Source organism: Diabrotica virgifera, chromosome 2, assembly GCF_917563875.1.
Source record: "Diabrotica virgifera virgifera chromosome 2, PGI_DIABVI_V3a".
Classification (NCBI taxonomy): Eukaryota; Metazoa; Arthropoda; class Insecta; order Coleoptera; family Chrysomelidae; genus Diabrotica; species Diabrotica virgifera.
Window position 1 is genome coordinate 60,088,565 of NC_065444.1, and position 24,771 is coordinate 60,113,335.

The 24,771-nt window shown below is 33.9% G+C and overlaps 1 protein-coding gene across 1 annotated transcript in view; it reads left to right on the top strand.

Annotated features, from left to right (window-relative positions):
- Window positions 1–5,341: 5,341 nt before the first annotated feature.
- Window positions 5,342–24,771, top strand: part of LOC114337345 (matrix metalloproteinase-2-like) — a 519,978-nt gene continuing 500,548 nt past the window's right edge. The window contains exon 1 of the mRNA XM_050643701.1: window positions 5,342–5,805. Within this exon, the coding sequence (XP_050499658.1) occupies window positions 5,644–5,805 (162 nt within the window). The 5' untranslated portion in view covers window positions 5,342–5,643. The remainder of the gene's footprint in view (window positions 5,806–24,771) is intronic.

Genomic DNA, 24,771 nt, shown 5'->3' on the forward strand with positions numbered 1-24,771 from the left:
TACTGGAATACTTTGATGGATGAGTGGGGTAACAATCAAAAAATAATTTCAAAAATCAGTCATTATTAGGGAAAATCTAAGTGAGGCATAAATTGATGTTTAAATGAGAGCATAATTTAAAATGATTAGCGCAAGCTCAACGCCAAAATGATAACTATCCAAGATGAAGAACAGCAGGTTGCAAGATCCTGGAACAAATGTGGGAAAAATCAAAGAAGACCTGGTGGTATTTCGTGTAGTCTTCTTCTGGTGTTTGTTAGGAATTTACAACTTTGTAAAATATTTGATGGATCATAGAAACAATTTTTTTGTCTATAAAGTACTTTTTAGTACCAACTATTCGTCTTAAACTGCAATACCATGACCACGTGATGAGTGGAACAAAATACAAGCTTCTGTAGAATATCATGCAAGGAAAGATTTTAGGAAAGGGTAGTATTGGACGGCGATGAAAGTCATAACTGCTTATAATCTCGGGGAATGGTTTAATAGTTCGTCTAATCAGCTTTGTAGAGCAGCTGTAAACATAATTCAAATAGTCATGATGATCGGCAACCTTCGAAAGAAGACGGCATCTTAAAAAGAAGAATATTACTCAGTGAGAAGTGTTCGGTTCTCATCTTTGATAGCGTTGCGATTTGGCACAATTGGTTGTTATTTCTTATCTAGTTTGTTATCTAGTTTATTTTCTTTAAAAATATTTCTGGCTTAAACTTTTTCTTATAGTTTTCTACTTCCTGAGTGAGACTTTTTGTTTTCTTGACAAGATCATTTTGGTCCAATTTTCAGTGCTTTTAAGAGTTTTAAGGTCCTTTTTCTTTCTATATAGAGCGTGTGTCAGTTTGAATGACTATTCTGCTTTTCTATAAAGAACTTTTTAGTGCCTAACATTCGTCGTTTTCGGTACAATAATTTAGTAAGAATGACCAGCGTTTTTACCGGAAAAAGTCACTTTTAATTAGCAAAAGCGTTTGACCCCCTTAGTCGTCTCAATCGTACGTCCTTACAACGCATCCCGAGATGCCAAAATTTCTTTAAAATGATTCCCGAAAGAGAGATGCAATATGACGGGATAAACGCAGTCTTTCTCTTTCTTCGTCACTATGCATTCTAAAACCCAGGTGTACCGCTTCTTCCAAGTACAAAACAAAACTTTGCAGAAATCCTCGTTGGCTTTGATGGCAACCAAGTAGGTTGCGAGTGCGGGCTGCTACAATACACCAACATCACACCTACTTCTTCTTCAATTTTTTCGTGTACTCATTATCTGACATTCTAGCAATGTTTCCAGCCCATCTTAGTATCTCCACCTTAATAATGCAGACTGGTTTAATCATTGTTTCATATATTTGGATCTTCGATGATCTCGACATCATCTTTTACTTCATTATGTCTTATAATTCCTATAGCAAGTACTGCTACCTTTCTATAGTTGTGACAGGGTTTTCGCTGTACATCCCTGCTTCAATATAATAATTAGTAGGTTGCGAGGACGGGCTGTTACAATACAGCGACATCACACTTACTTCTTTTTCCCCATTATTTCTTGTTCTGTTGGCTCTTCTTATTTTCCTATTTTTCTCCTTTATGAGTTCTTTCAGCTCATTGCTAATTTTCCTGAATCTTTCTTTTATTCTTGGAGTTTCTTCTTCTGTGGTGCTGCTGTGGTTCTGCTGAATGCAGTTCTCTAGTTCTTTTTTTGTATTTATTGTTGGTATTACTTATTGTTGGTGTTACACTTACTATTCTTTTGTAGTTTGGCCAACTTGTTCATTTTTCTTGTAGGTTTTTAGTCGTTTGTTTCTACTGCTCCCAAGGTCAGTACAATTGGGTTGTAATTTGATTTACCCTCGTTCATTTATTGTATTTCGTACTGCCGACCCACGTGTTGTTGAATTGCCATGTCTAGGAATGTGGGAAGTCTGTCAACACCATGGAAGCATATAGGTTCTATGGGTCCCGCCTCCCGCCACTATGATGTTTGGTCTTTCTTCGAGATAGCCCCACATTAGTCTCCCGTTATACGGTTCGTGGTTCTATCGAACTAGTTGGGAGATCTTGCCTTCAGGTCTCCTATAATGTAGTGAGCTCTTCTGTGTCCAAAATGACATTCAAATTCTGCTTGAAGATTAGATCATTTGGTCTAACATATGCTGAAACGGTTTTCAGCATATCATTTCCTGTTTTTATCCTTGCTATAGTGGCTTCCATAGTGACCAGATCATCTAGTGTAGTAATTGTTTGGTGGCTTAGTGTTTGATTCCTTTTTTCACCAGTATACATAACTTCAGACATCATAACCCGGAAATTTTGTTTTTGTTTTTTTTTCGTTAGCCTAGTTTATTGTAAAGCTATGCTGTCTAGTGATCTTTGGATATGTGAGTCCCACTGTTCCATTGGAGCACACATGTCCCCCGAGGCTAGGGTAGTACGAGTATGTGTGTGTGCACCTACTGCTTCTACCCTCTATGTTTGACAAGGTCAGTCTCTTCGTGTACTTATCTGACATTGTAGCAATGTGTCCAATCCATCTTAGTCTCTGTACGTTAATGATGTAGACTAGTTTAATTACTATTCTATATATTTGGATCTTCGATTATCTCAACATCATCTTTGACTTCAGTATGTGTTATAATTCGTAGTAGCTACGGTTTTGTTGTCATGACCGTATTGCGCTGTTCATCCATCCTTCAGATTAATATCTAAACACCGATTTAGATACACTAGCTTAAAATGTTTTGTGATTTTTTTCCACTTTCTGGGTAGGACTTTTTGTTTCCTTGAAAAGGTCCTTTTGTACCAATTTTCAGTGCTTTAAGGTCCCTTTTTCATTCTCATTCAGTTTGTGTGACGATCCTACTTTTCTATAATGAACTTTTTAGTGTTTAACATTCGTCGTTTTCGGTACAATAATTTAGTAAGAATGACCAGCGTTTTTACCGGAAACAGTCACTTTTGATTAGCAAAAGCGTTTGACCCCCTTAATCGTCTCAATCGTACGTCCTTACAACGCATCCCGAAATGCCAAAATTTCTTCCAAGTGATTCCCGAAAAAGAGATGCAATATAATGGGATAAACGCACTCTTTCTCTTTCTTCGCCACTACGCATTCTAAAACCCAAGTGAACCGCTTCTTCCAAGTACAAAACAAAACTTTTCAGAGATCATCAACGTTGGCTTGGCTAGTCGCTCGCAAAGCGTCAAGTAGGTTGCGAGAGCGGGCAGCTACAATACACCGACATCACACCTACTTCTTCTGTCCTCTGGGTTTGAGAATGCCAATCTCTTCGTCTACTCATTATCTGACATTCTAGCAATGTGTCCAGCCCATCTTAGTCTCTGCACCTTAATGATGGAAACTGGTTTAATCACTGTTCTATATATCTGGATCTTCGATGATCTCTACATCATCTTTGACTTCACTATGTCTTATAATTCGTAGTAACCAACTACTGCTACCTTTCTGTAGTCGTGACCGTATCTCACTGATCATCCCTTCTTCAATATAATTAATATCTAGAAACCGAATTACATGCCTTTGCAGGTCTATAAACTTTATAAAGGTCTATAAAGTGAATTTGTACTTATTTTTTTGTCATTTTATTCTACATTCTCTAGCATCTCGTGTAAAGGTGCTTCAAGCATGCTCTTCTTTTCTTTTCCATGTCCTGTCTTTTTTTTTTGTTCTTTTTGATTGTATTTTTTATTATCTTTACGTAAAGTTTTCTTCTAGAGATACAAATACAAAAGATTATGCATCTATTTTATAGCCCTGCGTTTTCTACGATCCATCATGAATATTCAAGCCGTGTTTCATGTCATCTTCTTCTGTGTTTGTTATGTGTTTAAAACTTTGTAAAATATTAGATGGATTATAGGAAGAATTACATTTTTAAAGTGAAAACTTGTTTAGCGACGTTGTGCACTTTTTGGATGGAGAAAAAGCATTAAATTCGCGACCGTCATGCGTCATCCCTTCTCCGAAATAAATTCTATATGTATATATTATTATATTATGCGTATGTATATGTAAATAGTGAAGGACGCACGCAACGCGTTTATAATATGGGTATAGCACTTCTTTTTGGATGGGGAAAAAGCATTGAACTCGCAACCGTTATCGCTACAGCGAGATATTATTAATTTATATACTATACTAGGTTAAATTTATTGCATATAATTCAACGGAAGTTATAATGATTGGAGGAGGGATAGAGGGTGTACCCGAAGGCGCTTGCGAAGCAAGCGCCTGAGGTACACTTTCAATTATGCTGTCATTAGCACACTTCCATTCAGTAGTAACACGTTATTCTTACGGAGCACTACCTTACGGAAGTTTTCACTTTTATCTTTTGTCGGCACTCCCCTGAATGCCAGTTTATATTTTTTTCTATAAATAACTCTTTAGTGCCTAATTTGGTTACAATAATTTAGTAAGAATAATCAGGACCTCGATTTTTAATCCTTCGTTTCGTTATCGATCATTCGCTATCTGTACCCTAAACAGATACGAAGCGAATACGTTTGATAACGAAGCGAATGGTCAAGAATCGAAGTCCTGCGATTTCACCTGAAACGAAAAACTTATGGTAATATCGTTGGAAAGCGACGAATATCATGGCTGCGCAATTTCAGAAAGTGGTTTAATTGCTCGTCTAATCAGCTTTTTAGAGCAGCTATAAACAGAATACAAATTAGTTATGATTTATGATGATCGCCAATATCGCTAGAAGACGGCACCTTAAGAAGAAGAAGAATACTCTTCAGTGAGAAGAGTTGGGTTCTCATCTTTGATAGCGTTGCGATTTGGCACAAAGGAGAGTGTTGTCTGATTTATTTTCTTTAAACATATCTCCGTTCTCAACGTATTTTTTTTTTATTTTTTGTTCTACTTATTGAATTGGAGTTTTTGTTTTCTTGGTTCATTCATTTATCCCAATTTTCAGTGCTTTTAAGTTCCTTTTTCGTTAACATGCTTAATAGGGAATAAACTTGAATCAGTTTGCATGATGATCCTGTTTTTATATACTTTTTAATGGCTGGATTAATTTAGTAAGAATGACCAGCGTTTTTACCGGAAACAGTCACTTTTGATTAGCAAAAGCGTTTGACCCCCTTAATCGTCTCAATCGTACGTCCTTGCAACGCATCCCGAAATGCCAAAATTTCTTCCAAGTGATTCCCGAAAAAGAGATGCAATATGACGGGATAAACGCACTCTTTCTCTTTCTTCGCCACTACGCATTCTAAAACCCAAGTGAACCGCTTCTCCCAAGTACAAAACAAAACTTTTCAGAGATCATCAACGTTGGCTAGTCGCTCGCAAAGCGTCAAGTAGGTTGCGAGCGCGGGCTGCTATAATACCAATACACCGACCAAACACGTTTTTCGTAACGTTGCGCTCGTGAATATATCTCAAAATCTTAGAATTTCCGCTGAAAAAAATGGGTAATAAAGAGGACGGACTTTCTGAAAATCGTCGTTAGATTAATTTGCGGTTTCGTCAACTTCCTACCTCTATAAAAATGATCACGATAAGCTGTTTTTAATCAAACCGCGAGCGCTTCTTTACTGTACTGATCTCTTTTCGGTGGACCAAATATTTCGGTGATTTATGGATATTCTTCTTTTTATTTTCGAAAAATGTGTCTGTGTACCGGCGGTTTTTGTGTTTGTACCAAAATGTGTGCGAGGTGGTTAAGAAGTGTTTTTGTTTTAGTAGTGTTTTGTTTTTGTTTGAGCCATGGCCACACCAGTTTTAGCAATATTACTAGGATTAAACGAGAAGCTTTGACTGAAAGTTTGGTAAGTATTTTTAGGAATTATTAAACAATTTAATCTATTATTGAAACCAGCATGTTAGATTACCATTTGCAATTGTTTATTTTTCAAATGCCAACTGTTTAGACTTTAGACAGTATGACAGTTGACACTATGAATTTTGAATTTAAATAATAATTGATCTATGATGCATTGAAGAAGATGTAAAATTTAACTTCATCACTATTAGTCTTCTAAATTTCTTTCATGAAAACCATTTAGAATTTTAAATTCCGCAATGTTGTAGTTTAGATATAACAGATTATGCGCCCTAGATTTTCTGTGTTCTAGTCACTGTTATTATGACTTATATTATTTTTCTTGTTCCATTCCTTTTTCAATATGTGTACACTTTCTACATAATATACAAATTTATATTTTTTTCTGTTATCATTATTTCAAGATGGTTTTACATATGACACGGTGTCTTTAATTTTTAATTTAACACAACTTACGTAATTTTCAAATAAATAAAAGAAGAATATTTTTACTAAAAATAAACAAGAAGTGGAAATATGAAGACAGTATTGTTCTGAAACTATTTTCTTGTGATATCTGAACACAATTTATTCTTTTTATTGGGAATAAGCCACAAATTTACTTTAAAATAAGTTTATTTGACGTTTCGATTTCGTTCTCAAAATACAAAAATTAATGATTATTGCATTAAATCTACAGTTTTATTGTAATTTATAACAGTTTTTGGTCTACCTGTTCAAATGCCATCTTTTACTCGTCCAATTTCCTCAAAGCGCGTAACAATTTTTGATACAGTCGCCTCATGGCATAGGCGTACCACCAGGGGGGTTGGGGTTATAACCCCCCCATTTGGATCTACTTTGAGCTCTATACGCTTAACACCATTACTCTTCCAATTCCATACCCCCGAGAGATTATCAACTAGTTGTAACCTCCCCCCTTAGGACCATCCTCAAGGGCGTAACAGAGGCCCCCGCAGCATGAAGCTTGCGGGGGGCCCCAATCGATCAGGGGCCCCTCGGCCCCTGATCGATGATATAAATCGGTTATATATTATATTTTTACATTGTGTGTTTAAATTTAAAAACTTAAAATTCTAAATATGCGTATTCGGCAGGTGAATCATCTTATATCTAGAAACTTAATCCTTTCCGATTTGACTATTGAAAGATTTGAGAATTGCAATTTGCCGAATTTTAGAACAATATTTCTAAATCTAGAAATGGGTTTTCTCTTTAATCTTTACCTACGTTTAGTATTTCGATACAATTATCCAAAGGCGTAAGAGATGCCCCCGTAGAATGAAGCTTACGGGGGGCCCCGATATATCAGGGGCCCCATTTTTCGTCTAATATATGTAAAAAATGTGTTGTTATATTATTCGCATACATATGTTTTTTAAGCAGTGCAGTATTGAAAATGAAACTGCCCAACCGAATTAATATAATTGTAGATATATTCGCTGTAATAAGAAAGATGAAAAATGTAAGTCGTCATAAACAATGCATGAATAAACCAATAGCTGAGTAAATGGCAGTTTTGGAGTGAAATTATCAGCGTCACGACGACGGACGTACTTGCTTGGCAATTTGGATTTAGGTTCTAGTTACACTCCACTTCAAAGTTGGACTTATGCCGTTGGTTGCTTTTACTTCGGGGCGTGACAACCCCTCTTGGGGTGAAAAACATACGTTTAAAATAATTCCGGAAATGTATAAATTGACTAATTATAAGCAACTTTTGTTCTATAGAGTTTCTTTATCTACGTTAATTCTTTTCAAGTCATTTTTGAGTGAACATTTTTATATTTCAACAAAAAAACCACGTTCTCAGACAGGTTTTTCGCAAATAACTCAAAAATAAGTATTTTATCGAATTAAATATTAGATATCGAAAAAATAGTTGTAGCAAAAAAAATGTAGCATATAAGATACAAAAAAATCTAGTCGATAAAAGTAAAAGTCTATCGACACAGTAAAAGCACAGTTGAAACTTATGAAAAATGATTCTTATTCGTCCAATTCCAAATCGAATATTTCAACCTAAAATTATAAAGAAATTAAGAACTTTTCGGGAAAAACTCATTAAAACTTTTTTAAATGTTTCAAAAAAGAGCTTTATTTTGATATTTTATAAAAGTTTCTAGCACCAAAACTATACCAGTTACGCGCAAAATAAAGTTGGTCCCATTTTGGTAAAATAAATCGTGAAAATCTCCCCCTATTTCGCACCTAAAAAAATTTATCATTAGCACTTTACCATTTACTTTAAATATTTATTGTTTATATGATCTGTAAGTTTGAGCGGTTCGAAGTTCTTATTTTTGAAAAAATTTGGTTTCATAGTAAAAAAAGTTTTTTGATTTTGGAAAACTGCTTTTTTTCAAAATAACTTAAAAAGTATTAGTGATACGAAAAATCTCAAGAAGTAAGGAAGTGCAGCTTTTGCTTTTATAAATATTCTGGCTTTTTTTGCTTTTCTTTAAGACAAAAATTGGTTAAGATATGGCTGTTTAAAATTTGCAAATACTCATGATTAGTGACTCGTTCAAGTCCTTTCAACTAGAACCCTTTCAAAAATAAGCACTTTGAACCGGTGAAGGTCATACAAAAAAAGTTAAGTATTTTGTAAAGCGATAATGATTAGTTTCATTTGGGGTGCTAAATTAGGGGGAGATTAGGGGGTCCAATTTTTTACCAAATGGACTAACGGTATTTTGAGCGTGACTGGCTTAGTTTTGATGCTAGAAACTTGTGTAAAAAATAAAAATAAAATTTTGTTTTTAAAGTTCTCATGAGTATCCCCCGAAAAGTATTTCAATTTTTGGTTATTTCACGTTGCAATATTCGATTTGGAATTTGACGTTAAGAAAAACTATTCATGAGCTACAACTTTTCTTTTAGTGGGTCGATAGACTTCATTTTTGTTTCATTTTTTTATAAGCTACATTTTTGCTAACAATATTCTTTTCGATCAAATACTTACTCTTTGAACTATTTGCGAAAAATCGTCTAAAAACGTATTTTTTTTGTCGAGCAATAACAATTTTTACTCATAAATAACTCGAAAAATCTCGAGTTGACCACTTTGGTAATGACACTGAAAATTACACGGTATCGCCATATTTTACGTTCATTTACTGGGCTATAACACATAAATATAGGCATTTGTTACACATGTCGTATTTAGTAATTTTTTAAAGGGGCCTCCTTTTCCATTTCTGCGGGGGGGGGGGCCCTGACGGGGTTTGTTACGCCACTGACCATCCTGGTTACACCTCTGCGTTATGGAAAGGAGAATGGTTTGAGAAAGCATTGTTGAACAGGTTGGCTACTTCACTATGTATATGTAGATATGTATATCTTTTTTCTATCGCCGTAGCCTTCATCATTAAAACAGTAATTCGCTCTTTTTCATTAAAAACCATCTTTGTTGTAGAGCTTTTAAAAACACAAAACCACTGACAGCTGTAGTTATTGATATACTTTATTTTATAAAACTTTTCAATAAACGTCAAGCTATTTAATTGTTAGTTTTATTAATTAATGTTAAAATCCAAAGTTAAACCAAGTGTTCCATATGGTTAACCTCGCATTGGACTTAGGCTTGTTGAATTATTTTTCGCACTATTTGCTATCTTCTAATTTATTTTTCCAGTTTGTAATTTTAAAATCTTTTGTTTTTCATTGTAATGAAAATTTTAATTTAAATCATCATTTTTTATCGGAATTTATGTCGTACATTTTTTTTACTCAACCCCTAGTTATAATTCTTTGAGATAGTCTTGTCCTTGTCTTCTTTTTTATGTTCTTTATTATTTTTACCCATTCTCCATAGTTTCTAAAGTTTTCCAAATATTAATCAGTCACATCAATACTTTACCAATTTACGTAAACATGAACTAAACTTCGAGAAAAGGTGGTTTTAATCCAAATACCCAGGCATACACACCTAATAGACACACCATTAGACACATATTATGTAAAAGCATAAAATTTATGTCATACACACCTAATAGACACACCATTAGACACATATTATGTCAAAGCATAAAATTTATAAAATTTATGCTTTGACATAATATGTGTTTAATGGTGTGTCTATTAGGTGTGTATGCCTGGGTATTTGGATTAAAACCACCTTTTCTCGAAGTTTAGTTCATGTTTAATTAAATTGGTAAAGTATTGATGTGACTGATTAATATTTGGAAAACTTTAGAAACTATGGAGAATGGGTAAAAAGAATAAAGAACATAAAAAAGAAGACAAGGACAAGACTATCTCAAAGAATTATAACTAGGGGTTGAGTAAAAAAAATGTACGACATAAATACCAATAGAAAATTATGATTTAAATATTACGTTATTCAACGTGGTGACTATGTTACTAATACCAACACGTAGAAATACGTAATTCCATGGCCTACTTAGTATTTATTAAAATTATATTTGATGGCTCCATCTGAAAACGATCTAAAAATGTTCTGTATGAATATTATAAAGATTTTTCCTTCTTATGCCTTTGTCTGATAATACCTGGGTTTGTACGTCCAGTCATAGGCCCGTTGTGTTAACAAACGGAAATGTGGAAATGTGGAAAGTTTTACAATTTTTATACATAACTTTAAATATTGTTTTTACTGTTTATTGTAGATTTTTCGTCTTCTTCTTAATATGCCTATATGTGATAAATGTTGGCGATCAACATGCTAATCTTTATCTTATCTACAGCTGAACGGATGTTGTGTTAAACCGAATCCTGAGAATCTTTAACCAAGGTGTTTGTTCTTCTCCTTCTTGAACGTCGCTTTCCAAATATTTTTCCTTGCAGGAAGGCTTGTAGGCGGGCATATCTGGATTCATTCCGCATAATACACCGTAATAACTTTCGAGATATTATTACGGTGGACCTCTCGGTTCTTCTTCATTCTTCTGAAGACCTCCTCACTTGTAATCCGGTCAGTTCACGGGATTTGAAGTATTCTTCGACACTATTCGACACTATTAAAAAGGAAAGAGAAGACGTATCATCGTAGGATTCTTACTTTTATGCCAAGAGAGAGGTATGGCGCTTGAAGAAGGCACCCATCCGGTTGAAGATGGATCTAATAGCTGTTCCGATGCGCGCACTTTGTTCTTAGTTGTTGGTCCATTCTTCATGTATTATGGTGCTGAGGTACATAGTTGTAGTGCGTCACTCTTTCTACAGGGATTTGGTTAATGTAGAGTTGACCTTATGTTATCTTTTTTTTGCTACTGATCATATGCTTTGTCTTCTTGACGTTCGAATTGAGTCCATATCGTTGAATGTAAGTAATACGTGATTTGTTTCAGAAGGACTTGTAGGTCTTTTAGGTTGTCCGCAAAAGCTGATGTTGTTTACCTGGTACCCGTTCAGTAGAATACCTTTTTCAGTTTCGTGCAAAGCTTCGATAAAATATTCTTTCATAGTAGAAGTTGAATATTAGAGGAGACAAAATATAGCCTTGCCTCACTCCACGCATGATTTTCACATATTCGGTGTATCAACCTTCAACTTTAAGGTTTACGGTCTGATTCCAGTAAAGGTTTCTATTTTCAGATCTTGGTTATTAATTCCTGCTTCTTTTAGTATTTGCATCATCTTGGCGTGTTGTACTCGATCAAACACTTTCTCGTAATCAACCAGACATGCGTCTAAGTCCAATTGACGTCTCTAAATCTATGGAATTGCAGATAATAGAGAGTAACAATAATTATAGTGCTGAAGTTTTTGCACACAAACAAACTGAATATTTTATTATCTAATACGCGACCTAATTTAGCTCTTATAAATCAACCAACAGTTCACACTATATTAACAAGTCAAACATTTTTACAATGTTTATTATATTACATAAATGAACATCAACAATTTGATTTATAGTAGCCATTTTCGAGCTATCCTGTTTTTACAGGATACAGGAACTGTAAAATGATTTTTCCGATTGCCACTTGTTTACCAAGTCCTATTTTTAGCGAAATTTCCTCGTCTGAATGAAAAGTGGTTCGATCTTCTCATCAGATGTAGATCGATAAATCGAGATGTGTAATAAAACCAATACAATGGGTTCGTTCAACTTTTTATTTATTTACTTATTCAATTAAAGCTAACAGACAAAATTAATTACAGAGTGGACTGATCTTACAAGGCAATTAGAGTATTGAACTTAACTATGGAGATTCTTTGAATTGTATCAAAACAAATGAGTTTAATTAAGAGTAATTTAAGACATTTTACAAGTGACATTTATTGTACGTATATAACGATATATAATTCTAATATTTCTGTGATTATAAGTTGGATGGAAGAGTAAGGCTTAGTCTTCCAATGCCATTATAGACCAAACTGGGACTTCTTTTTCTTGATGTGCTTACCCCTAACGAATTTTAGCGATCATCATGGCAATTTCCATCTTTATTTTATCTGCAGCAGCGCGGAAATACTGCACAGATGTTGTGTCGAACCAGCTTCTGAGGTTCTTTAACCAGGATGTTCTTCTTCTTCCTGGACCTCGCTTTCCAAATATTTTCCTTACAGGATGGCTTATACGAGGGCATAAAAGATTTTACATAATGTGTCTGAAGCAGGGCAGCTTTATCCATTAGGCAGTATAGGCAGTTGCCTAGGGCGGCACATTATGAGAGAGCGGCAAGAATACTGTACAAAAAATATTTATATATAAAAATTATGGATCTTAAAGAGTATGAAGCTCTATCCAATTACTTTACCGCAAGAAAGCCAAAAAATTGTGCCCAAATAAAACATATGAAGAAATAAGAAAGAGAAAAAGAAAAATTCAATTTGACGAGGAGGCCGATGATGAACTAAACTTTTCAGCTAGTGATTGATGAGATGAAAATCCACACATTCTATATTATAATCGACACTCTGATAAGACACCTGAATAGACGTCTGGAATCTTATCGACTTATTTATCAACGTTTTCGTGTTATTAACAGATTTGCCAAAATTAATCAATGAAGAAATTATTAAAGAAGCTGAAAATCTGATACAATATAAAGACGACCAAGATACATCATTCATTCATGAATTCATTCACTTAAAGGGCCATTTGGATATCACAATAAAATCACCAATTGATATAAGAAGAGTTAGAGTCACTGAATGTGGATATGAGCTACTACCTCCGATTTCGTCGAACCTCTATCGATTTGCATGAAAATTGGTGAGTGGTTAGAGGATATCTCAAGGAACAAGGGTGATATGGTGTCAACTTGCGCTTTTATCCTGGGGGTGGATGCCACCCCTTAACGCGGGTGAAAATTATTTTATTAAAAATATCCCCAAAATTAGGCAGAGGGACAAATTCTAAGCAAAATTTGTTACATAAAGTTATTAAAATAAATCAAAACTTTTTGAGTTATTAAAGATCAAAGATTTTAATTTTTCGTGAGAAAAATGCATGTTTTTAACCGATTTTTCATAAATAACTCAAAAACTATAAGATTTTACCAAATAATTACTATTACCAAAATTGAAGCTAATAAAAAATGAAACAAACTCCTTACTGGAAAAACATTTTAATGTTAACTAAAAGTGAGTTATAATAGGTAATTGAATGTATATTTTTTTCGGTGAGTACCCAAATCTCGTACATATTCAAGCTTAAATAACGGGAAAATGATGCATTTTATAACATAACCTTATTAAACATTTGTCAAAGTAGGTACTTAGAAATATCTATAAATTGAGCCTCCGAACAAGTTAATAGCATTAACGTTTATGCACCAATATTTTTCAAAATCTATCTTTTAAAAATTTTTCCAAAAAAGTTATTGTTTTTTTTTTTAATAACTCCGTTAATTTTTACGATATCAGGTTTGCCTAAAAACCATTTAATAGTTAATTTTAATGGCTATTAAATCACGTTGAATTTAATCTTTCAAACGCCTTACTTTTTTAAAAATAAAAGGTTGGATGGCCCCGGTTACATGGTTCTCGCAGCAAAATTTAATCTTTAAATGTTTCTATCTCGTGTATTATTTTACCCTACAGAAATAGTAAAAAGGTAAAATAATTGATACAGAAAAAACTAAAATTGGTTATACATATATCACTTTTTACGTATATTGAGTATTTTTGGAGTTATTATCAAAAGAAAATTAAAATTACGATAATTTTAAAAATTTTTGATTTTTTTAAATTATTTTTTTTTCAAAAATATGAATTCTATACCGGTCAAAATTGTTGAAATCATTATATTTTACCGGTATGTTTTATAAAACGCATCATTTTCTCGTTATTTAAGCTTGAATATTTAGATTTGCGTACTCGTCGAAAAAAATATACATTCAATTACCCATAACAACTCATTTTGAGTTAACATTAGTTTAGTTCTTTAAGTCAGGAGTGTATTCAGATTTTATTATCTTTAATTTTGATAATAATAACTTTTTTGTAAGAACTTATAGCTTTTGAGTTATACGTGAAAAACAGCTTTAGAACATGCATTTTTTACGAAAAAATAAAATCTTTGATCTTTAATAACTCAAAAAGTATTGATTTATATTAATAACTTTATATAACAAATTTTGCTTAGAATTTGTCTCTCTATCGATTTATGGTATTATTTAAAAAATAATAATTTTCACAGCTGAGAAGTGGTGGCGTCCACCACCACGGCAAAAGCGCAAGTTGGCATCATGTTACCTTTGTTCCTTGAGCTATCCTCTAACCACTCACCAATTTTCATGAAAATCGATGAAAGTTCAACGAAATCGGAGGTGAAAACCTTCAGTGACTGCACTAAGATGATTGAAAGATATTTTCCCTAATTTTGACATTGCTTTGTACATTTATTTAGGCATCCCAGTTGCCAACGTGTCCTCTGAAAGGTCATTTTCGAAAATGTCAAGAATTAAAAATAATTTCTCATTAAGTATGACGCAAGAACGTGTTAACAATTTGTCGATTTTGTTAAGAAAAATTTTTTTTTTGAAAAGTCTTTTTTTGAAAAGAATTCTTTGATGTGATCGAACTGGAGTGACGGTTTTTTCTGTTATAGGTATATTAACATCGTAGTTTATATCTATTTTTAGTGTATTCTTATTTAAATAAAACTTTCTGCAATTTTTTTCGCAAAAATGGTAGGTACATGTTTGAAGGGCGGCTACTAGAGAAGTGCCTAGGGCGTCAATTGACCTAAACGCGGCCCTGGTCTGAAGTATTGTAACTTTCAAGATTTGGTGGTGGTCAGTACCTTTCGGATCTTCTTCATTCTTCTGAAGACTTCGTCATTTATTTTGTGACTCGGTCTGTTGTTGAAATTGGGGCTTGGTCAGTTGTAAGTTCTTCTTTTAACATATTGCCAATCACGTGCAGCTCGCCTTTAAACCCTGGAGCCCATTAAGTCCCGGTCAGTTGTCTCTCATCTTTTCCGTGGCCTTGTGTTTGGTATTCTCTCATATGTTTATATGCTATGGCTATGCATGGTGATATTTTGTCATCTATTTTTACTTCTATGATCAGTCAGTCTAAGTTTCTGAAGCCTAGCGAGTTTCTTTGCACAGTTGGTAAAGTTCATGTCTGTATTAAATAACCATATCCATTTCTTCGTTGGTCCAAAGATCTGTTTTCCAAAACCTCTAACTTTCCTTTCGTATTAATTTAATCTCCAAAACAAAAAGACGTTATATTTGAATCTTCTGTAGAAGTACCTGTTACCTTCAGCCGATGTACTAGATAAGATTTTTAAAGATATAAATTTCCAGATGACTAGTGTAAGAATTGTAAAATATCTAACAATGAACGAAGTCCACGTATTGCAAATAAAAGAAAAATTTTCGCAACGCTTTAAAACACGTGTAAAGAGACTTTAAAACAGAGAAACCCTCTCTTATACAGAGGCGGCTCTAGCCCATGTAGCGCCCGTGTGCAGTCGATGCCCTGGCGCCCTTTGGTAGACGCGCAGTCAAAATGGAATAGTTGAATAGGTACCTACCTAGTACTAGTACATAGAGTATTAAAGGGTATTAGGTACGCTTATAATGTAAACAAAAATCCAGATGCAAATAGTGCAATATTAAATGATGTCGGGAGCCAATATGTATTCACGGCATCAGAACAACCTACCCAAATCTGTTAAAAATATTTAATTAAAAATGAACTTTTTTATCTGTGAGGTAAGCTTGAAAATTGGTTGAGGAAATTTGACAGGTTTGAATACACGAGTAAATAGTACTTATAGGAAGGAATTGGTTAGATGAATAAAAAAGAACAACTTTGTGAATATTTAAAAAAATAATAATTTATTAACGAATCATTACAGGACGCACATACTACAACATTGTCACGATAAATTCACATTCTCACGATAATTGAAATATCATTGAGATACATAGAAAGTAAGAGAATATGAAGTATGTTCAGTATGACTTAGATGTTAGATAAAAAGAGAGATAGGAAATAGAGGATAACAAAAGAGGGCGCCAAAGAAGTTTTAACAAATCGCGCTTAAGTGCCAATGTAATTTTTCATTAATCGTTTTAAAGCATATTTTATGTTGAAACAAAGTAAAGGACCCGCTCTTTGGCGTTCGGTGCCCCCAACATCCCGGCGCCCGTGTGCACCGCACACCCTGCACAATAGGTAAAGACGCCTCTGCTGATATATCTTCTTTTCAAGGTAGTATTGAACAATACAAATGCCCAATCGTGCAATAGTGAAACTATCTTTAATATATCGACTCAAGTTATTATGGATTTGGTTCTGATCAAAATGAACCTTGCAAAAACGTTTATCACATTATCAACTATTGCAGAAAATTTTGGCCTTACATTAAACGAAGAAAAAAACAAATGTTGATGTTCGGAATGAATCATAAGTTAAAATAGAATCACTGATCAACATTTAAGCGTAGATACTTAAAATATCCTTATGTATTCCATTAGTTCCTACTGACTTACCATTCTTTATCCTATTTAACACCTCGACAACTTTATCTCTCGCTATCCTCGGTATTACATTCTCATTTGGGATCCCGCATCCTCTGTCTCTCTTCTGGTGTTCTTTGTTTAGCAACTTTCTAAAGTACTTGTACTATCTTTGCTTTATTTCAACGTCGGTTCTTAACATTCTCCCCATTCTCACTCTTAATCTGCCTTACTTGTATCAAGTCCTTTGATGATTTGGACCTTGCTATTGCAATGCTAAACCTTTTTATCCCCTTGCGTGTTTCCAACTCTATATATACAGCTGTGCAGACGACCTTTCCTTAGCAGTAGCTATAGTGCTTTTTGCTTCTCTCATGGCTACCTTATACATATCTTTATCTTCCTCTCTTTTAGACCTGTCATACCTCTTTATAGTCTTTCTCTTTTTTCTAACCTTCTGTAGCACTTCATCGTTCCACCACCAAGTTTCTTTGTCCCAAGGAGACCCTTTCATCATAAAAATGAGAAAGGTTCAATACTTCAGTCATGTAATGAGATGACCTAAATATCGCTTACTGCGGTTGATAATTCAGGGCAAAATAGAAGGAAAACGCTGGGTTGAAAAAAAAAACAACTATCCTGGCTGCGTAACATTAGACAATGAGTAGGTCGAGCGGTCCAGGAATTGTTTCATATAGCTACTGACCAACATACATTTTGTCGGCTTGTTAATACGACGATAACGCTTGAAAACAAGCACGGCATACAAAGAAGAAGAAGGAGGCATTTTAACAATTGTTGTTCCTAGCACTTCCACTCCCACTCGTACTACAACTTTACTGTTGGCTTCTCACTAGTAATTGACCGTATCTTTTTCCTCAGGCCCTTCTAGCACTTTACTCTTAAAGACTCTTGCCAAATCCTTATCCTTTAACTTCCACCACTTCGCTTTCTGGTGTCCTTCATTTCTGGTTATTGCTTTCTTCTATTGGTTGTCCTTCTTCATAATTTCTTTCATTTCCGCCTCACCTTTACCTCCGTTACCACTATCACTAGTAGTTGACTAACTACACACTCATTCTTTATCACTTTATAGTTGGTAACCTCTTCTAGCTGGCTTCTTCTACACAGCACAAAAGCTATCTGACTGTACCTTCCCTCACTACTATAGGTAACATACTGGTCTTCAGTCTTCATAAAGAACGTATTAATTATGGACAAATTACATGCCACTGCAATTTACACTATTTCCTTCATCATTTCTATTTCCTTCATCATTTCTATTTCCATCATCAAACTTCCATGAACTCTTTCTATTAAAATACACACACCCAAACTTATATGGAATCATCTAATATTTCTTATTATTTCGTGCGAATTTAAAAAAAAACGAACACACGAAGTCAAACATAATTTAATGTTTAAATTTTTTTTATTTTTTTTGTAGTCAGTGTTATCCTATGCAAGCTTCAGTTTGCGTGGGCACGCTCCTAATCAAATTTCAACATTTTGTTGTGGTAGGTTGCTCCATTCTTCAAAAGCAGCTTATACTAGCCGTGCGGTGTTTTGTGGATTATCCCGGCCAGCTCTAATTTTTCTTTTAAGCATATCCCAGAAATACTCTATAGGGTTAAGCTCGGGTGAGCAAGCAGTCCACTCCAAACAAGGGAGAAGGGATACCTTCTGCTTCAATGATGTCTCTAGTCACTCTAATGGTATGTGGAGGTCCATTATCATGCATGAAAATTAAAGTTTCTCCTGTTACATCTCTCCAGAGCCTAACTACAGGTTATCAACATACCTGTGAGCAGTTAAAGTTGGTTGGATGAAAATTAAAGGAGTTTTTTATGGATCACAATTCCTCTCCAGAATATTATACTTCCCCTTTTATATTTGTGAACAGATCTGACAGTTTTCGTTCTTGCTTGTCTTCTTCGACCTCTAAGTAGACGATTTCGTGGGTCATCTGATTTTACACCAATACTGACTTTTTCTGAAAATAGCACATTTTGTCAATTCCCAATGTTCCAGTTTTGGTGGCGAAGACACCATTTTAGGCGACCAATCTTGTGCTGACTGGATAACTCGGGAACTCGTAACTGTCTCCTACTGTATACTTCTTGGCACGAACTCTTCTTCTTATCGTTTCAACTGAAAAAGTTACACCTGTAGCTTCCAAAAGCTGCCTTTTGAGCTGCAGGTGAGTAATGGTTGGGTGTTTTCCAGCTGATTGGACAATTAAACGATCGTGGCAAGACGTTATTACTTTTTGGCGACTTTCCCTTGCTTTATTTTTAAGCTTTCCTAATTCCTGTTACCTAGCATATGTTTTGGACAGAACGACCTGTGTTACGCATAGCTCTACAGCTATGTCCCTCTGAGAACATTACTTTCTCCACAAGACCAATATCTTTCCCTGTCGTAAGTTCTATAACCCCACATGAGGCATATTTTCGTTTTTGGACGCAAAAGTTAGTTTATTTATTTTCGTTCAATTTGCAACTCAAGCAAATAACCTATACCGTACCGAGCTGTACTATCTGATTGTCTTATCGATTTGTTTATTTTCAATAAAAACCTTTATTCTTCGCAACAATAACAAGTTTGTTCAAAAGAAATAAATATTGCTTTGAAATACATGGTGATTCCATATAAGTTTAGGTGTGTGTACATATATTTATAGGTCTTAAATATAATGGGCATAATATGATTGTTACTGCTAACAACGATTTTTAACTACCAAATATGTACGAGTGCTTTCGAATTACCAATAAAAAATAAATAATTGTGAACGTGGTTCTACTCCAGAAAACGTTTTGTTTCATAAGACACACCCGATAAACATGCGATTACCCCTAGGGATAAAGAATTTCGTGTTTCACGTTGATTTATGACTACCGTTACAGACTTAAACTTCGGACTTGCATGTTATCCCCAACATCTTTTTCGAATAATGTACGAATTGATAAATGCGAACATTGTGGTGAAAAATGAGATTTTAAACATATTTTCTCAGTTTAACCCTTTCAGTGAATTTCCAGAGAGACACCGTGATAAGTACTCCTGAAATAAAAGTTTTTCATTTTTTGAGAAAAAAATTATCATATATTCATTTCACTTGTTTTATTTGCCATACTTTTAAGATTATTATTTGTAAAAGCGACATTATTATGAATGATGTTTTGAGAAGCAATTCCTTCTCTTTATCAGACAGATCAACTTCACATTCGGAACAAAATATATGAGTCTTATTTTTGCACTCCTCTAATTTGCATCTAGAATTTTCTTTTCTTCACTACATTGGGAGTAAGATTGGGGGCTACACCATACATTATCCCTACAAAATGCCTTGCTTCACACTTTTTATCTTGAACTGGCGACTCCTTATCATTTGTCCCGCCTTTCTTAGAAGGATTCGATAGAGGAGTATCAATTCTGTTTTTAAAAATTTTGGCATAAGGGATATTGGTGCCTTAAGGTTGTTAATTATGACCTAAATACTTAATGTTAATTTCGTGTTCACCCGGTCATGAAAACTAAAAATTTTACATTGGAAAAGTTATGGGAAATATAAAGAAAATTCGATTTTCGGACAAACAAAAACTGGTTCAATTCTAAATATTGTTTTTGCTTATCTCATATGGCATTTTCAGTACACATAAAGGCATGATTGATAAAATCTTGGTTAAACTTAGTATTGAGATCCTATATGGTCTATAACTCGTAATATAACAGCTTGGAAACAGTTTGTATTCCAGCCATGAATTCATTAAATCCAGATCAATTCGCTTGAAATATCTTCCTAACATTCCATTTTCTAGATCTGACCAATGAGCAATAAATACTTAACAAACAGTCAATCTTATCCACCCCTCCCATATTTTCATTACATATAATTTGGTCTTGTTTGGAGCTAACTTTGTGTTTTTTGTTCCATCTTGTACAACAGTACGCTTTTCCAATTCCAATTAAATTGGATACTGGATAACCCCGGATTTGTAGCATTTGGTTAGTATAATTGCCTGTTTAGTAAGTGCAATAGAAGAAACGTCATACCATTTTGTCTTTAATTCTTTAACAGTGGATAATTGAGGATTTAAAAACGGTATACTGGTCGTTCTATCATGCTGGTCGTCCAGATCAGCTGCTTGGTAACCTGATCGTCAGCAAAATGTCGTGTCTCCTATTGGTGTTCCCATCCCGCCCCCCTGTCATTTCCAGACTGTTAAGTCTTTATTCATCTTTACTTTAAACAGAAACAGAGTAGGAACAATCCAACACCATTGTCTTAGTACTTTTCAGAAAAAAAGTAGAGTTAATTTTGAATACATCTTTATACTACGCTCGTCGTGTCAAGATACATTTTTTGCACAACTTTTATAAGTATGTGTTTAATGGCCCGTTTTTATATTTTCTTTTATATTACTTCTTTCGTATATACGTCTCATCCAGCACAAAACACTGATACTTAAATGAAATAAATAAATAAATGAAACATATTTAGAAGTATGTACTTATGTTTGGCTTGTGTATTACGTTTATTTTGAAGTGTGTGCTTTGTGCGATAATGTCTGAACCTGAACCTTTTTCAGCTCAGAATACGTACCAGAACAAAAAATTGAGTCTGATTTTGAAGGTATTCCCACTGCAAAAATTAAGAGAAAAAAATCAGTAGACGAAGCAGAATTAATTAAGAAAAAGAAAAGTTGAAAGCAAATTAATTAAGAAAAATGAAATATTTATATTTTTGATGTTGCGGTAGGCTATTGCAGAACAACGAAATTTGCAAAGTGCATATTATGTAAAAATAAAGAACAGCGTTATAAAATGACAAATAGTTGAACTAGTTCTTTAAAACGACATCTGATGCAAAGTCACAAAAAATTCATGGAACCTACTCTGACAAAAATATATTATATTTTGTTGTTCATAAATTTTTGTTGGAGTAGATTAAATTACACTTAGTATAATAAAAGACCATCCAACGAATTTTTTGTTGTAATCTAGTAACACTCAAATAAACATATAAAAAAGTGATATGGTTGACAGAATATAATGCATAAAATTATCACCGATTACCGATAAAACAAAACTAGCCAGCAAGCAAATGTACGATTCAATTTTGACTTAAATCGCTACCCGTATCAAGTTATTTTTATGTGGAACTCATTATATTTTTAATTTAGTTTTCTTAATTGGGAACTAACATTTCTATCTAGACAAAAAAGTATATCTACTAAATAAATTATTTTTCAAACTCTTTCAAACTAGTTTGACAAACAGTTTGAATTTTCAAACCTGTAACCAGTGGCCAGTTTGACTTGACTTGAATTATTTTGTCAGAAGGATTGACTTGAGTTTGACTTGAAACTATGACAAACTTAAGTCAATTTCAAACATTCAAGTCAAACTTGTGCAACTCTAATTGTAGAGCCAGAATGATGATGATATGTTTCACATACTTGTCTAGGAGCTGCCTTAATTAGCTCTTTTTCAAATGTTCGTTTTCCATTTGTTGGTGGGCCTTTTTAACTCCTTTAGGAGAGCTCTCTTCATCTTCTGTAAATACCTTAATTAAAATTGGTGAGTTGTGGTCTGCAAAAAACAAATATTGTTATGTGTTACCTAATTAATACCTAATTTTAAATGACACATGGTTATAGGAGTAAGTAATATTACCTGAAAATGGTATAAAATTATGGAAAAGAAAATCAAGAATAAAAATATGGGCACTACTTTCTTTCGTAGACTACCTGTATGTATAATACCACCCATTAATTGATAACCATACGACCACAGTGAGAAGTGTGTTAAAAAAACAATACAATTAACATTGTAAGATGGAAAGATAATTTCGTCATCAATGTTGCATCTCATATGCATAATATAATATTTATTTGCTCTTACGTCTGCTAATAGGAGATGCTGGAGCTATAATCAATTATGTACAACTAGATGGCAGGTACTAGTCAAATACATGCTGGGGCTGATATGTATTGGATTTTACTTCGAGAGAAAAAGTGGAAAAAATGTTTCCACTTTCACATGGTTAGAGGATATCCACATTCAGCACACGTGGATTTTTGCAAAAAACTACTGGATCGAACATTTCTCAACTGCATGTAGACAGAAATACTTCAATGTTACTTGACAAAAATTTTAAAGTATAACAGTTTTTATTTTGTTTGTTTTGTCAAGTTTATTGTTTTTATTATCTAGTTAAACCTATGGTTTCCGATATCATTATATAATTCACAAACAATGTTTTACTTTTAAAACAAGAATAAAAAAGGAATTATTTTTGAACTGGGGCATTGCAAGATAACCTCAAAACAGTAAAGCATTCGAATGTTGACACGAGCAGTAAAGATAAAATAATACAAACAGTTCCTAGCCATTTAAATCATAGATAAAATATCCTAGTGACACTTTAATCGTTTTAAGTAGAAAGTAACTTCGATGATTATATTCTAACGAGGCATCTTATCTTCAGGGAAATACGGGATGAGTTATTTTTTGTGGCATCTCAATTTTTAAATACCTTCTCAGATATAATCACGATAAATATCACGATATTTATATGCTAATATATTATATCGTGGATATTTAACACAAATATCTGCGACATTCTGAAAAAGTGGTACATACTCATTTCGCAACAAACTTGTCAAACGCCGTCCACATTCTCGCCGAATTCGATCGAGGTTCTTTCGTAAATTCCAAAATTTATGCTTAACCTCTGAGTGGCACTCTCCTTCTATGGATGTCGATTATAATTTCAGTGATTTTTTGAATAAGCTTGTCTGTATCTTCAATAAAGCATTTCCTTTAATCGCAATTAAGCCAAAACATCGCAAACCCTGGACTACCAAAGGTGTCCGCATATCAGCCAAAAATATGCGTTCACTACTGTACATCAAGAAATTTACTACCAACGTCTCTGTTACTGAATATATTACCAAGTACAGGCCAATCTATTTAAAACTTATAAAATCAACTAAAAAATTTTACTATCAAAATCGTCTCAGAAGCTCTAAAAGTGTTGCAAAAGAAACTTGGTCCATAATAAACGATCTTCGAAATAAAACTCACACAGCTCAAACATTTTCCCTTCCAGACCCAGAAAATCTAAATGAATACTTTGTTAATGTGAGTAAAAATATTACATCTACTATTGTGTCACAACAAGATCCCATTTCCTATCTCCCTAATTCAAGAAAGGTTTCGAATTCATTCTTTATAAGACCGGTTGATAAATATGAACTGATCCAAACAATCAATAGTATCAAAAGCAAATCTTCCTGTAGTACCGATGAACTATCCATAAAAATTTTCTCAAATCTCCCAAACAATGTGTTTGGAGTCTTCATCTCTCTAATTAATGATTCCTTTGAGGAAGGTAAATTTCCAGAGTGCCTAAAGACGGCCATCGTTATTCCTCTTCATAAGGGTGGTGAAAAATCTAATGCCTGCAAATATAGACCTATTGCATTACTACCGGTACTCTCCAAAATTATTGAGAGACTCATAAAAGCCCGACTTATGTCCTTTCTCGTTGATAACAAGATTTTATCACAAAATCAGTTTGGCTTTTTAAACAATAAATGTACCACCGATGCCACGTTTTCTGTACTACATGAGGTTTATCAAGCATTAAACAATAGTCTGCACACTGTCACTGTTTTTTGTAATTATGCCAAAGCTTTTGATTGTGTAAATCACGACATTTTAATAAAAAAACTAGATTTCTATGAAATTCGAGGTATTTCTTTGAACTGGTTTAAATCTTACTTGAATAATAGGAAACAACTGGTTAGAGCAAATGATACAGACTCTAGTCTCAAAAATGTTGTATGTGGGGTACCACAAGGTTCAGTATTGGGTCCTCTACTTTTCCTTATCTTTATTAATGACATCACTAGTTTAAAAATCTATGGAAAAGTTTTTATTTTTGCTGACGATACCAGTATCACTTGGAGCAACTCAAATATCGCAACTCTTCATGCTACTATAACTTCTGATCTACTCACAATAAAATCCTGGTCCGATTCTAATTTACT